This window comes from Aptenodytes patagonicus, chromosome 27 (assembly GCF_965638725.1).
Source record: "Aptenodytes patagonicus chromosome 27, bAptPat1.pri.cur, whole genome shotgun sequence".
NCBI classification, from domain to species: domain Eukaryota; kingdom Metazoa; phylum Chordata; class Aves; order Sphenisciformes; family Spheniscidae; genus Aptenodytes; species Aptenodytes patagonicus.
In genome coordinates this window covers 1,562,513-1,575,578 of record NC_134975.1, presented here as the reverse complement: position 1 = coordinate 1,575,578, position 13,066 = coordinate 1,562,513, and the positions used below count along the sequence as shown (strand labels likewise).

General features: G+C 40.2%; 1 protein-coding gene across 3 annotated transcripts in view; it reads right to left on the bottom strand.

Moving 5' to 3' along the window:
* The window catches only part of DIP2B (disco interacting protein 2 homolog B), a 71,589-nt gene that overhangs the window by 18,213 nt on the left and 40,310 nt on the right, over window positions 1-13,066 (bottom strand). Inside the window, exons 5-18 of one of the 3 annotated variants that reach the window (XM_076360596.1) lie at window positions 12,111-12,323; window positions 9,624-9,767; window positions 8,678-8,797; window positions 7,877-8,074; window positions 7,540-7,631; window positions 6,926-7,036; window positions 5,322-5,445; window positions 4,682-4,791; window positions 3,836-3,938; window positions 2,723-2,787; window positions 2,368-2,461; window positions 1,663-1,782; window positions 821-935; window positions 49-188 (exon numbers count right to left, since the gene is read on the bottom strand). In XM_076360596.1, coding sequence (XP_076216711.1) covers window positions 49-188; window positions 821-935; window positions 1,663-1,782; window positions 2,368-2,461; window positions 2,723-2,787; window positions 3,836-3,938; window positions 4,682-4,791; window positions 5,322-5,445; window positions 6,926-7,036; window positions 7,540-7,631; window positions 7,877-8,074; window positions 8,678-8,797; window positions 9,624-9,767; window positions 12,111-12,323 — 1,749 coding nt within the window. The remainder of the gene's footprint in view (window positions 1-48; window positions 189-820; window positions 936-1,662; window positions 1,783-2,367; window positions 2,462-2,722; window positions 2,788-3,835; window positions 3,939-4,681; window positions 4,792-5,321; window positions 5,446-6,925; window positions 7,037-7,539; window positions 7,632-7,876; window positions 8,075-8,677; window positions 8,798-9,623; window positions 9,768-12,110; window positions 12,324-13,066) is intronic. The other 2 variants (XM_076360597.1, XM_076360598.1) reach the window with 2 other exon arrangements.

The following is a 13,066-nucleotide window of genomic DNA, read 5'->3' as shown; positions in this document are numbered from 1 at the left end:
CAGACCATTCGCAAAAAGGTCTTATAGAAGACTCCTGCACATTTTTACCTCCTGGCATCACATGGCCAACATCCTGGACAGTGAGAGCAGAGTTTTTATCTTCAGTGTTGACACGAATCACACCAAAACTCAGCCCGTTCATGGACAGGATGGCTCTTCCAGGCAAAGGTGCCCCGGGGACCCCAGGCCTTTGAAGGACACAAAATCAATACACTAAATCAGGCATACAGGCTATTATTAGACTCGGATGAAGATATCGCAGCAACAGAAATATGCATATTTCAGTGTCTCTTCTTTGCATAACAAATTTAAAGCTGTGAGATGGCAGTAGAAACTCCCTCCCAGAAGAGCCACACTGATCAGTAAGAAACCATATTCTTGGACAAGTGCAACTCTTCTTGCAGCTCTTTGGCTTACCCCATGTTAAACCCCAGCTCCCAGGCCAGATGATTACAGGGCTATTTATTACAGAAGGCAGCAATAGACAGAAACAGCCTATAAAAATGACTGTCCAAAGCGGTATCAAATTTACTCTCAGATTCAAGAATACCACACTAGCTGTGTAAATCAAGAGCAGGAGAAAGTAATGCACAGTTCTTACAGGCACTGTTGAGCTGTCACACATCTTAGAGGAAAAAAAGCACTCGTATCTTAGGAGAAATGTTTAACAACTTAGCTACTTGAATACCTGAGCACACACAGTAAATGTCAGTGGAGCTTATTACACACTTAAGTCAACTATGACCAACCGATGTGTGAACAAACCTCAGCCTAGATCACTTAATCTAGCAAACAGACTGCAATGCTGCACGCCCATTACCTCCGTATTGCAATAGTCATCGCTTCTGGAGACGTGGCACATGGACAAATTGCCTCTGGTTTAAGCCCATGGCTCTGAAACAAGCTCAGGAAGGCATCACATGAGGAAACAGACCCTGGAAAGAAAGAAAATACGCCACTATGACTTTATCACTTCTAAACATTCCAGGTAGCATCTTCCAAGATACCAGCCACAAAGGAGCTTAAGTGCCTACTGAATGTGACTTGGGAAAAGGCGTGTTCTCTTGAACAAGTCTGCTTTTCTCCTCCAATTTGCTTCAGAGTTGTTACACGCCCATGGTACAACAACAGGCTTAAAATACTTTCCAAACCTCCAACAATTAGCGCACATATGTGGGGTCTGTTTCCATGCAGCATGCATAATCAGAACAGGTCTAATGGTATTCCAAGTTTCCCTTCCAGTTGGTGCCATCTAGACAAACACTCTTTAAGCCTTTTCACTAACAGCATTCCTTGCAGATTTGAAAGGGAAAGAATCCCCAGAAAAAGTTGTTCTTAAAAGCTTTTACCTTATCCCCTGTGAGCAATTTAAAACCAATCTCACTGTGTCTACCAGAATTCTGTTTTACACACAAGAGCTCCCCATTCAAGTCTCCTCTTTCTTACTTTGCAGTATCTTTCACAACTCATACTCAAAGGACGAAAGCACAGAAAACCCCTTGCCCTGGTACTCAAGTACCACAATCCGCAGCTCTGTGTTACTAGACAGCCGCCCTAACTGAAATCTTCTGGGAATTATCTACAAAAGGAATTAAGCTTGAGCCTGTGAGACAACTAGCTGAGAAACCTCTCTCCTGAAAACAGCAGGATGTGCATACTCACAAGGATTTGCACCATCAGTTACAATCAGCATGCGTAGAGAACTCAAAGTGACGTCTCTTTGGTCTCGATGGGCCATCATGGCCCAGTGCAAGTCTCGACACTTGACTAAAGCAACTTTTGCTGCAAACCAACACAAAACAACCATATAAGGACAAATAAAAGCTTTCCACGAGTCATTTTCATATGAATACACACTCCAACACTCCCAAATGAGAAAATTCTCACTAAAGCAAGCAAGCAAACCTTAATTAATTGAGCCTGCAGTAACAGCAAACCCCAACATACAATAGCACATACAATAGCATCTGCTATGGCATACAAGCCATTTGCCCACCACCTGAGCCAGGGTCTGTCACTATTGCAGCCCCTCCTCCAAAATGCATAAATCATTATCACCATCTGAATGTCCTCGGTGAGGACTGGGGATCAATGGATCTTGCTGCGTTCAACTATTTTCTTGGTTTCATAAAAGGCGTTGGCTTCAAAAACTAATGGTCATAACAGGTCATGAGGTCCCCATCACGTTCGCTGACATTCACAAGGCATTAGGACTTTGTGCATATTTAGAAATAAATTAGAGTTTTGGCCCTTGTGATTTGTCATGGAAGAGCAAGAAGACAGGCTCTAAAGCATTTGAGATTTTAATGCCCCTCACTCATTTATCCTGAGGACTTCAAGCTAAAGTTGTGGAACATACACAGGTACCTTTGTGGGCATGAACTCTCTGCACCCATGAGAGTGGACAGGTTTTCATCACAGAATAGGGCACACTGATAGTATGCAGTTTGTTCATTACATTCTGAAAAGTAGAAAAAGATTTTTAGAAAAGGGCTCACAAAACGTATTATGAAGCAGAAATAGGAGTCACCCTCACTCCCCATCAACCCCTACCCCACCATGAATTCCCGTAAGTTTACTGAGGATGCTTCTACGCTTCCCTCCAGAGAATTGCAGATCTAGCAGGAAGAGAAATGGTTGACTTAATAGGCAATGGTCCTCAAATGTTGCAATTATGAAGACTCACGAAATGCTTCAGAAAGTTCTTACAGGCTCAACTCACCGTTAGAATGCCATGCCACAACCCTGCATCCTTCTTAAAATCCAAAACATTCACTATTGTTTCACCTGGGAAAAGAAAGTTGTAGTTTTGAAGTGAAATGTGCCAGGACAGCTGTGACCATTATTTATGCTAGCATCTGCATACGTTTGAATCTGTCATTTGAATCTGTCAGATCTGCTCCAGGAGGTACACATGTAGCAAGCAAGTGCAGCGTCTTGTTTGTCTGATTATACATTTTACTAGTCAGAGCACCTTGTTATGCAAAATAACACAACTGAACATCAATTTAAGAGAAGGAACACATCCCAGAAAGTTGCAAGAAAATTACATTCCAGCCTGTAACGTACATCAGTAGAACAGAAAGGGTCTTAACCTCATTATGCATGAGTAGCAGCAGAGGAAGAGAGTAGAGAACATCATTCAAGCACTGACTCCCAGAAGCAACGGAAATTAAAGTGATGGCTTCCAAAAGACAAACTCTGCATTTTAAAGTACTATGACATACAGCTCTAAAAATAAAGTTTCAGTCATGGATATATAAATTAGCTTGATTTACAAGGTAGACTAGACTAAAACCATATCCTACAGCAGAACTCTCTGTACTCCCACCAGCCATTTCAAATCTCCATTTCTGGGTTAGCCAAAAAGCCTCATGCGACTAGTACAGAAGCAGTTTATGCAAGAGGTGCTTTGATATTTACACACACTATCAAGAACAAAAGTTTGGAAAGACATTTTAATGGGTGACCAGCACAGCGAGAGGGAGACTCAAGCTCACCAGAAAATGCTCCACTTTTGAGTCATCTGCTCCCCTTTTGATTCATCAGAACACTCGTTAACTTTCTAGACATGATGCAAATCCCACTTGTTATTCCTCTTCACTATGGCAATGAAAACGATGTAGTTTTGGATGGAAAAGATTACAGCTGGTCTTCACTTTTGGGGGAGAATTAATCTGCACTTTTTTTCTTTTACTTTTTCTTTTTTTTTTTCTTAAGTAGATACTATTGTGTATTGGTTACTCACAGACAGCTGTTAAGAATATGAGAGGCAACCACTGAAAATGATGTCGCTGAACCTTCATTCCTTTGATGTTTCTGTGACATCACCTACCTTCAGAATAGTTGCAGGCCTGAGACAAGGCTTGACAGTGAGACAGCATGGCAATCCGAGACACTGTAACACCCATAACACTGCCCTCTTTGCTCGTCTTGTACTACAGAAGAGAAAAAAAGTCAGGGTGTGACTCTGGATCCCACATGTGGAGGAAATTAAATCACAGAATCGTTATTAAATAAAGTTTTGTTCCTCTAAAGCTGCTGAGACATACTCAGAAAAGTACCTGCTTGTAGAAAGGTACCAGCAAGGTTCACTACAGAAAATATAGTTATTCAGGTAGCAAACATGTTCAGCTAACTCCAGAGAGAGATGAGATAAAGATGGCAGTTGAATGTGTTTGTGTTTATTTCACTGTTACTACTTCTCACAACATCTCCTCCTGCTCCCATAAGTAAACTGAAAAGCCAAGTTGCAATATTAGAATAGCCAAATTACTGTTACTACTTAAACCACTGCAATTCCTAGAAGTTGCCTTACTGAGGTATATAAATGAAAATAATCTCTGCTAGGAAGAACAGAAAATTCGAAAAGCTGTCGGCTTAAGTAGTTTCAGAAATCTGTGTTGCCAAGTACGCTATCTCCAAGAGCTCAGTTGTCTCAATTACTAGCTTTCTGGAACAAGAACAGTGTTCTCCAATTCATTTTGAGCAGTGCTCAAGGCCACAAAGATATTACAAACTAAAATAAGCTTCACAGCAGGTTGTACACAGTGAAAGACTTGTTTCAGTGGCTAGAAACTGGGAAGTTTAAGGCAGTGAGGTGAAAGTATTATCTCTCTGGGGATTAGAACATTAAATTCAGCTCATGGAAACTACTTTTTATTCCCCATTCACTACTTACCTCAATATATGCTGGCTCAGTTCCTGCAGCTGAGACGTTGGGCTGCCAGTCCTTAGGAGATTTGGAGAGGTATTTTGAATCTGTCACAACCCATTTGAGTCTGGGCCAACCTAGAGCCAAATTAAAGTAGAATATTAATACCAGTTTATTTATTGAGGGATTTATATTCTGCAAGAATACACTAAAACCCCATCATTTGTCCAAGTTCAGTTACATGAGCAAAATACCAAGCCAAGCCAAGCTACTAGCCAGAAGGTTCATCTCATTTCTCATCAGGGAGTTCAGATGGGAACAAGGCACTTCCTCTACTCAGGAAAGATCCCTGCAGTATTTCTAAATATAGCTTATTGTATCATTAATAAAACTGCTTTTGAACCTGCCAAATGCCACTGAAGGGATCTGAGGACAACCCTGGCTTGTAAGGTGGATTCATTGTGACTTCCAGAACAACAAAGCAATTCTGTCAGACACATGGATCAATCTACACCATATGCATAAAACCTACAGCAGTTAAGTGATGCTATCAGAAAAGTTGCTCACTTTGCCCACCCCAAAAAGCATTCAGACTTCTGACAACCACTTTAAGACAGTTCAGCTATATCAAGAGTACAATCAAAAGCAAATATATAACTGATCTAACCTTTAAACTGCACAATTTCTCCATTTTGGGTTTTTGGAAGCCCTTTCAGACAAACTTCAGTGGTGAGGGCCAAAGCAATACCACAGCTTCCCAGCAGAAAACCAATCTGCTGACCACCAGCATCCTGAGGGAAGAAGGGGAAAAACGTCATTCCCGTTTACAGATGACTTAAGCCAACTTTCCCCTTACCAAAATCCAAGGTTTGGTAATGCTCTGGTAACTGGATGGTAACATTATGGATCACATGGGGAGGAAAAAGAAGAAACAACCCATGCCCACAAACACTCTTTCCTTTGGTTTCTCCTTCTCCACCTACATCCAATGTCTGACAATGGTTTGAAACTCAAATGACAACCGCTGTCTGGCAGGGATGAATACAACCGCTTCTAAGCCTACATAACAACACATTTTGGAAGATGATATATATCCAGCACAAAGGCCTGCTGGGTGAAAATGGAGACATACCTACAAGCCAATAAAAGTCCACAGGAAAATGATAAGCCATCACAAAAATGCAGAAGGGCTACTTAATCTCCTGCATACCAAGTTTGCTCTTTTCAATTCATTTTGTTCAAAAATGAAACGATTATGTAACTGGGGACAGACTGCAGAGGAATCTGGTGATTCTCAAAGGGAACTCTTTATACGTACAACAAATATTACATTGGCAAGACTAAAATGCATTGGATGTGAAATCCACAGAAAACAAGTGCTCATGCCCAGCATCTAGGCATGGAGCATACACCATTTATTTTCATTAATGGAATCCCAGATGCTTCAAAGAGGAATCATGAGGCAAAAGAAGCAAAACGTATAATTACACTGAAATAACAAGGCCTTTCTTTCCTCAGGAACTAATTTCTATTGCACAATGATAAAAACACTGAAATGAGGTACCTCACTAAGAAATCTGATTGGGCAAATACTGGGAGAAGTTTGAATTTTGTATTTGGTTGCTATAGCAGTTGTCACATTGCAGACAAATGACAGCAAAGCTCTGTGACTCCCATAGGATTACCAGCCTAGCTTACCATTTCATTACCACCTCTCTTGCCATACGTTTGCCATTATCCTGTTTCTTTTGTTTCCTCTTATGAAATTCTATAGTTTTAGACAGTTCTTGACATGGCAATAATATGGCAATATTGCAAAAATTCTGGTAAGGGTAAAGAAAACACTTCGTTGAGCAAATAATTTACAAAAAGTGCCTTGAAGTCTTCAGAAATACTTAGCACCTTCAGCCTCCAGCAAAGACAAAAGACTGGCAGATGCTAAGCATGGCTGGAAATGAGACCCCCTTCACCCCGATCAGAGGGCAGATTCTCAATATTATCTGTACCGTATAAATTATTTGCAATAATAGAATGAAGATTACAGCATTTAGGTGAATTGACCATTTCCAGCTACTCAGCACAGCTCTCTGGTCAATGTGTTTTTCCATTTTTAAACAGCTATTCCAGGTTCACAAAGGTCTTGCACATTGCGTTGACACAGAGCTACTAAGGCAGCAGCTGGATGTTGTGAAACACTTTCAGAGGTTGATGGTCTGACTTGGTTTTCATCCCACATCAGCCTATCACTCCTCTAAGTTCCATCAACGTTACCTTTCTGGTAAGAGGTACCTCTATAGGCACTGGTATGACTTCTGCTAGGAGACAGCCGTAAAATGCCACCATAAACATGACTGGGTCATTGTTGGGATAAACAAGGGCTACCTACAATTCACAAAAATGCTTTGTTAGTTGAAATACAAGGAAAAATTGCAAAGTTCAGATCTATAGTGACTAAAAGTCAGAAAAGTTTGAGTTATTTCGCATTCTACCACAGCATTTTTCACGGGGCATCTTTAAGCACTCTTTCTTCCACAGAATATCTGGTATGCGCATGAGTTCCTCACGCAGTAATGTCAGCATTCCCTGTGTGCCCATAAACATGAAGATGTACACACAGCCAAAACACAGAGGTCTAAAACTCTGTATTTCTCTCAGAGGTACAATGCTCTTCCTTAGACGTATTTCAAAGTCCAGAGCCGAGAAGTTGCTTACAGAGCAGCCAGCAGGACTGAAAAATCACAAACGGTTCTTTCCCAAATAGCCTATCCCTGGGATAAGAGTCTCGCTATTAAAAGAATAAGATTATAGTGTCTGTGGTAAGTTACAGCCCCCCAAAACCCTCTTTTTATTTCAGAGGGAGAACCAGACAGTCTCAAACTCATTACCCTATCTCCAGGTTTTAACACGGGTTCATTTTTGGTCCCCAGTTTATTAAGCAGTGTGTAGGCCAGCTTGAGACTTCTGCTCCACAATTTGCCTAGAACACAAAGAAGAGAGACTTGCACAACTCTAAATCAACCCAGCATACAAGAGAATATTTCAATTCTTGGCTGCTTTTACCATCTACAGTCACGTCCTCTGTTTCAGTTAACACTGCTTTGTCTACAAAGCTCTCAAAACCCAGGAAGGTATTTGCAACCACACTAAGACCGACAACCCTGTGTTCTATCCACTACTGCTCTTTCGGAGCAGTTTAGCAACGGAAGCCAGGGCTCAACTCACCATACGTGAGGGTATAAACCGGTTTTCCTGTAACATCCAGTGCTGTCAGACAGGGGCATTTAGCTTGTGTGGTTCCCCAGCGCTGCAGTGCTGCTTCTAAGGCAGGAGGCCAGTTACAAACAACTCCCAGGGGTTCTCCCTTCACAGGTGTCATCTGGCGTCCCTCTGGCTTGGGCTGATTTGGGTCAGGCTGTGGAACTGAAGAAAATTCAATAATGTTTCCAGTTCATCTTTGCCTATTTGTTACCAGACAGTTAAGCTGGAAGGACGCACTGAAAACAAATGCTTTTCCTCATCATATTTAGGTTTAACAACCCCTTATCACATTTCATTTCCTAGAAAGACCTGCACAAAACAAAACATCATGAACATAGTCTTCTCCTAAGGTGCTATTAAAAGGTATTCAACACAACAGCGAGGAAAGTAACACAGGATTGGAGAAAAGAAAAACAATCTTACAAAATAAGGTTGTAATGAAATTACCAGTAAAGACAATCCCTTTGGGGAAATTATAATAGCCTAAGCAAATGAAGGGATTTTAAAAACCTATTTAAATATTTTTGTTAATAAGTTTTAGTTATCGTAACAAGTTTAATGTTGAGGAGGCCACCCAAAGCTCAGCAGTACAGTAAATTACTTCAAACATTGGTTTTGTATCAGACTACTCATGAAGGCTACTGCTAGCTGCAAATAGCGAATCAGAGTCAACTTTGAAAACAATGGCATAAATAAATTCAGCACTGTGCATGTCTGTGTACTTACAACAAATGATTAATACAAACCATTTTTTGGTGCTATTACCTTCCACAATTTCTTCAAAATCATCCACAAAAAATTCTTTCAGAGGTGGTCTTTTAGGTCTTTTCAAGGTGTTAAGCAACTGCTGAATTTTCGTGGAGACTCTACTACTCACAGGAACACCTGGAGGGAAAGATTTTGTCTAATAAAAGTGTTCATCATGTCTATTAACATTTACATCTTACCTCCTTCCACCGGAGGATACTTCTCCTTGCGCGCCCACTCATTCAACTACTGGCTTCCATTACTAAAGGCTGGGCCAGTGCAGGATGACATTTGTAAGTATTATACCAGTTCTGTATTAACTCAGTGGTCAGAAAATGCTAGTAATAGAAATTCATTTTTAAAGCATTTACTCCCTTCCGAAGCCTGATTTCCATTGGTCTCTGACACACCGTACTTGCTGTGAAACACAGCCTACAGATCTCTGCCTGCCTGCAGCATCCACCAACTGCAGTGCAAGACTGCCAGCAGAGGGAGGACACAACAAGACCAGAAGCGTTAATGCTACCCCTCTGCACAAAGGTTTATGCCAACCAGCTTAGAGTATTATCAGCTTCATGGGAGCTTAATTATAGTTAAGAATTACATTATTTCATTCATCTTACCTTTCCTTTTGGGGATTCCAGGACAAAAGCTTTTAAAAACAATTAGCCCACCTACACATTTGTAATTTTTTTCTTAAAAAGTGGTAGAGGAGAGAAAAGCCTATTATCTCTCCCATGATTTTCTCCAGTTCAGTACATCGTAGGTAATTGCTGCAGCGTGGGAATGTGTTAATGCCAATGTCATAACTGCGGCATAGGAATGTGTTAATGCTAATGCCATAACCATTTCAAATTTGTGAAGTGCTTAAATGGGATCAACTTGAGTTGGGAGAATAAATCATGTGACTTAAGTCCTTCCTTAACACCATTCTAATTTCTGGGTACTCTGAAAGTTTCCGTACCATCAGCAGTATCCATGAGACTAGACCGATTAGATCCCTTGTGCATGCCTTTCACGATCCCTGAAGGAGGAAGGTCAATCGCTGCTGGGCGTGCTGAGGAAGAGGAGGTAGTTGCTGTGACATCTGGGGGAACTGAGAAATTTTCTAAAAAAAGGGAGAAAATTGAGATGGCAGTTAACATATACCTTCTATTATGAGATGGAACAAGCAAAGTGTTAGTTACCTGTTACCAACAATCTTAAGAATTTAATGGGTTGAATGTATGGGAGCTCTTATTAATGCTAAACACACCGCTTCCTAAACATTAAGTAGCTCTAGGAGGTGCACATTATCTGTTCTGGAAAACAGAAAACAAAGGCACAAGATGAGTGGCTTTGCCCATGTCAGGAAAGTGGTTCAGCAAAACAGAATTCCTATTCTTGGTTTCTAACCTTCAAATCAAGCTCAATCTCTTGACATTTCAGTACTGTAAAAAAAAAAAGTTTGAGATCCATATGAGCTCTGAAATATTCAAAGCCCCAGAACAAAAACCTACATCACCTATGCAGTAATCTCTCTTGCTAGAATTATACTATTTAACTTTTTTGTTAGTAAGGGCTTTCTAAAACAAAACACGCGGTAGGCTATTGACTAAAGCAGATCAGCAAAAAATCATGTTGGGTTTAAATTTCTTCCAGTTGGGTGGCTAAACAGTATGAGCCTGTCCAGCAGTTAAATAATAAACTTAAAATCTAATTAAGAGACCAAGCTGGATCTTACTTTTGCTTTAAATTGCAAGACACTGTTCTGCTTTTCAGATGAGTTTGTAAGCTTCAAAACTGCAAATAACTCTGCATACTTCAGTAATTCTCTCATTAACTTTCTCTTAAATAAGCAATTTTTGCTTACATGGGATTTCTTTCTACAACACAGTAGGTTCAATCATCTGATAGGGCAAGAATATTCTATTCTAGCTTAACAGAACCAGCAACTCTTGCTTACAAAGGAAAAAACCCAACAATTTTGGAACTGTGTGTTGGCTTGCACAGAGAGAGTCTGAAGGAAGTCAGATACTGAATAATTCCCACAGAAAGGTTTTTGTGGTTGATTCTCTGCCCCTCTTTCTAAGGAGAAAAAAAAAAATTCATTTCTGCATACCTTTGGAGATATGGCGGCAAGGAATATTTCTCATGTATTGAACTCTGCAATCACTAGGAAGGACCTAGATTTTATACAACTCCAAACATTTGCAGGACTTCATTGCTCTCTCCAAAGAGATGTATAAAACTGCCTATGTGAGAGTTCTTATTCATTTAAATTAGGTGTTTACACAGGATGAATGTGGCATCTACGTGGCAAATATAATTCCAACAGAGATTTAAAACTTCTATTTTGCATAAAATACTAATTATATTAGATAGTAGGTAAAAAGCTGTATTACCTTAATTCATTACAAAAGGTAACGTGGCTTTCTGTATGCTCCAATTAAAAACAGCCTCTCTGCTTCAAAGACACATTAAATATATCGACTACATTTTATGGGCAATTTCCCCAGCTTTCCGTTTCAGAAAACAACTTGCACCCCAGCAAATAAACAAACAAAAATAACAGCAATAAAAAAAAAAAATTAAGTGAAACAGTTAAAACCACCAGCACTTCTATGCACTGCTTGCCCCAAACCAGTTAAGCAAAAGCAGAGAGCACACAAAATACAGACGCCTCCTAAGATGCAGTAATATCCTTAACAGCAGATAAAAAAGACAAACATACACAGAGCAAAAACAAACTTTGCAATTTCATACAGAAGCATCAGCAGCAAGGAGCACCTCAGAGCCTCAAAAAACTGAGCCTGGGGTATCCAGATCTGTAGATTTTGCTCCATCTTCTCAATACCTGGATGCTCTGATTGTTTCTCAGACTAGCCATGAAAGTTCTGTGCTAAATCTTTACTCTGCTAAAACCATTTTTTTTAATGACGTGCTCATTTGTTCACATATATGGCTGGTTTTGGTTCTTTTTTTTTTTTTAATCTAATGCAAAAAATAAACCATTAGGGCTTATAGCAAAATGAGAATGTTAAAACACAGCATTTCCCCCACTCGATAGGCAAAGACATCCCTATGGTATTCATCAGGACACAGATGCCAAATACTACTTGCATACGGTAGCTTTTTACACACAGTAGCTTCAAATAGCTGTAGACATAAGCAACACAGTATACAGAAAGAAAGTTGTGCCTACTGATCCTGTCACTACTGCCATCACACCCTGGAGTCTTTTTTACTTTGATAAGCTCCTGTTCCCCACTTCCCCTTTTTCAACGAACTCAATATTCTGAAATTCTTAAGAAAAAACACGTCGTGATGGTGCAACTCCAACAAATCCTAGCAAGTTCCATCAAAACTAACTAAACTCTTGATCCAAATTTCCTGTATGCCATGGACAACTCCAGCTTTATTAATACAATCTGAACTTGAAGCAATTTTTCTGTTCATACCCATCTCCTACCTATTCGAGTATTGGCAAATACATCAGCTAGTGACCCACTGGTCCCTTTGCCTTCTCCATGGGAAAGTGTAGAAGATGCTGATGAAGATGTGGATGACCCCTGAATAGATCGGTTGATCCAAGACTCAGCATTCTGTAAGCTCTGATGCAATGCAGCAGAAAGAGCAGCTTGGCGCCTTAGCGACCCCTCGTCCTCGGATGCGGAAGACGTGTCTGTGTGGAAGCAGAAAAGAAAATCTAGCTGCTTAGGGAAAAGCACATTGCACTGAACATGCTCTCTTTCCAATTCACATATTAATGGTACAGGCTTGTAATACGAAGATCTTTTTTTCGCGGGCTGTGTCAAACAAGGTTACACCGGCCAAAACAGAAGTTAAAGCAGCAGACATTTCCAGTGTGAATGCATTTACCCCTGGTGTTTTGCCCCTGTTTAAAGCACGCAAGAGATTCACCTCCTCAGACAAGTATCCTTCCCCTGGGTTCTCCGAGTTTAATCTCTCATTACTTTTCCATTCATATTCTATAATATCAGATGCTGTATTGCCTAACTTTGGTAATTCTGAAATGGAAAGTGAGGGGTCAGTATCATTGTCAAAACTGAAAATTCACAGGAACAAAGCAGAATGCAGGCCCTGGGAAACAAATGTGCCAAGGCCACATGCAGAAAATGCTTTTGTCTGGTATTCTAAATGGGTCCCTTTCAATTGCAGAAAACAAACAAAAAAACCCAACCCCAGAACAAAACAAAAAAGAGAAAACTACAACAAGGAACTGCATCCTGTGTTTCCGAGAGAACAGATACCTTGTCTGTCCTAAATCTGTGAACTAATTATTTATTTATCATGAAGAAAGCACTCATTACTTGATATCTTAAGTTGTACAGTGCTACATATAAACATTCAGTTAGGCCTTGGCCTAAAATTTACGTGTTCTTCAAAGTGATTGCCTGCCTATAC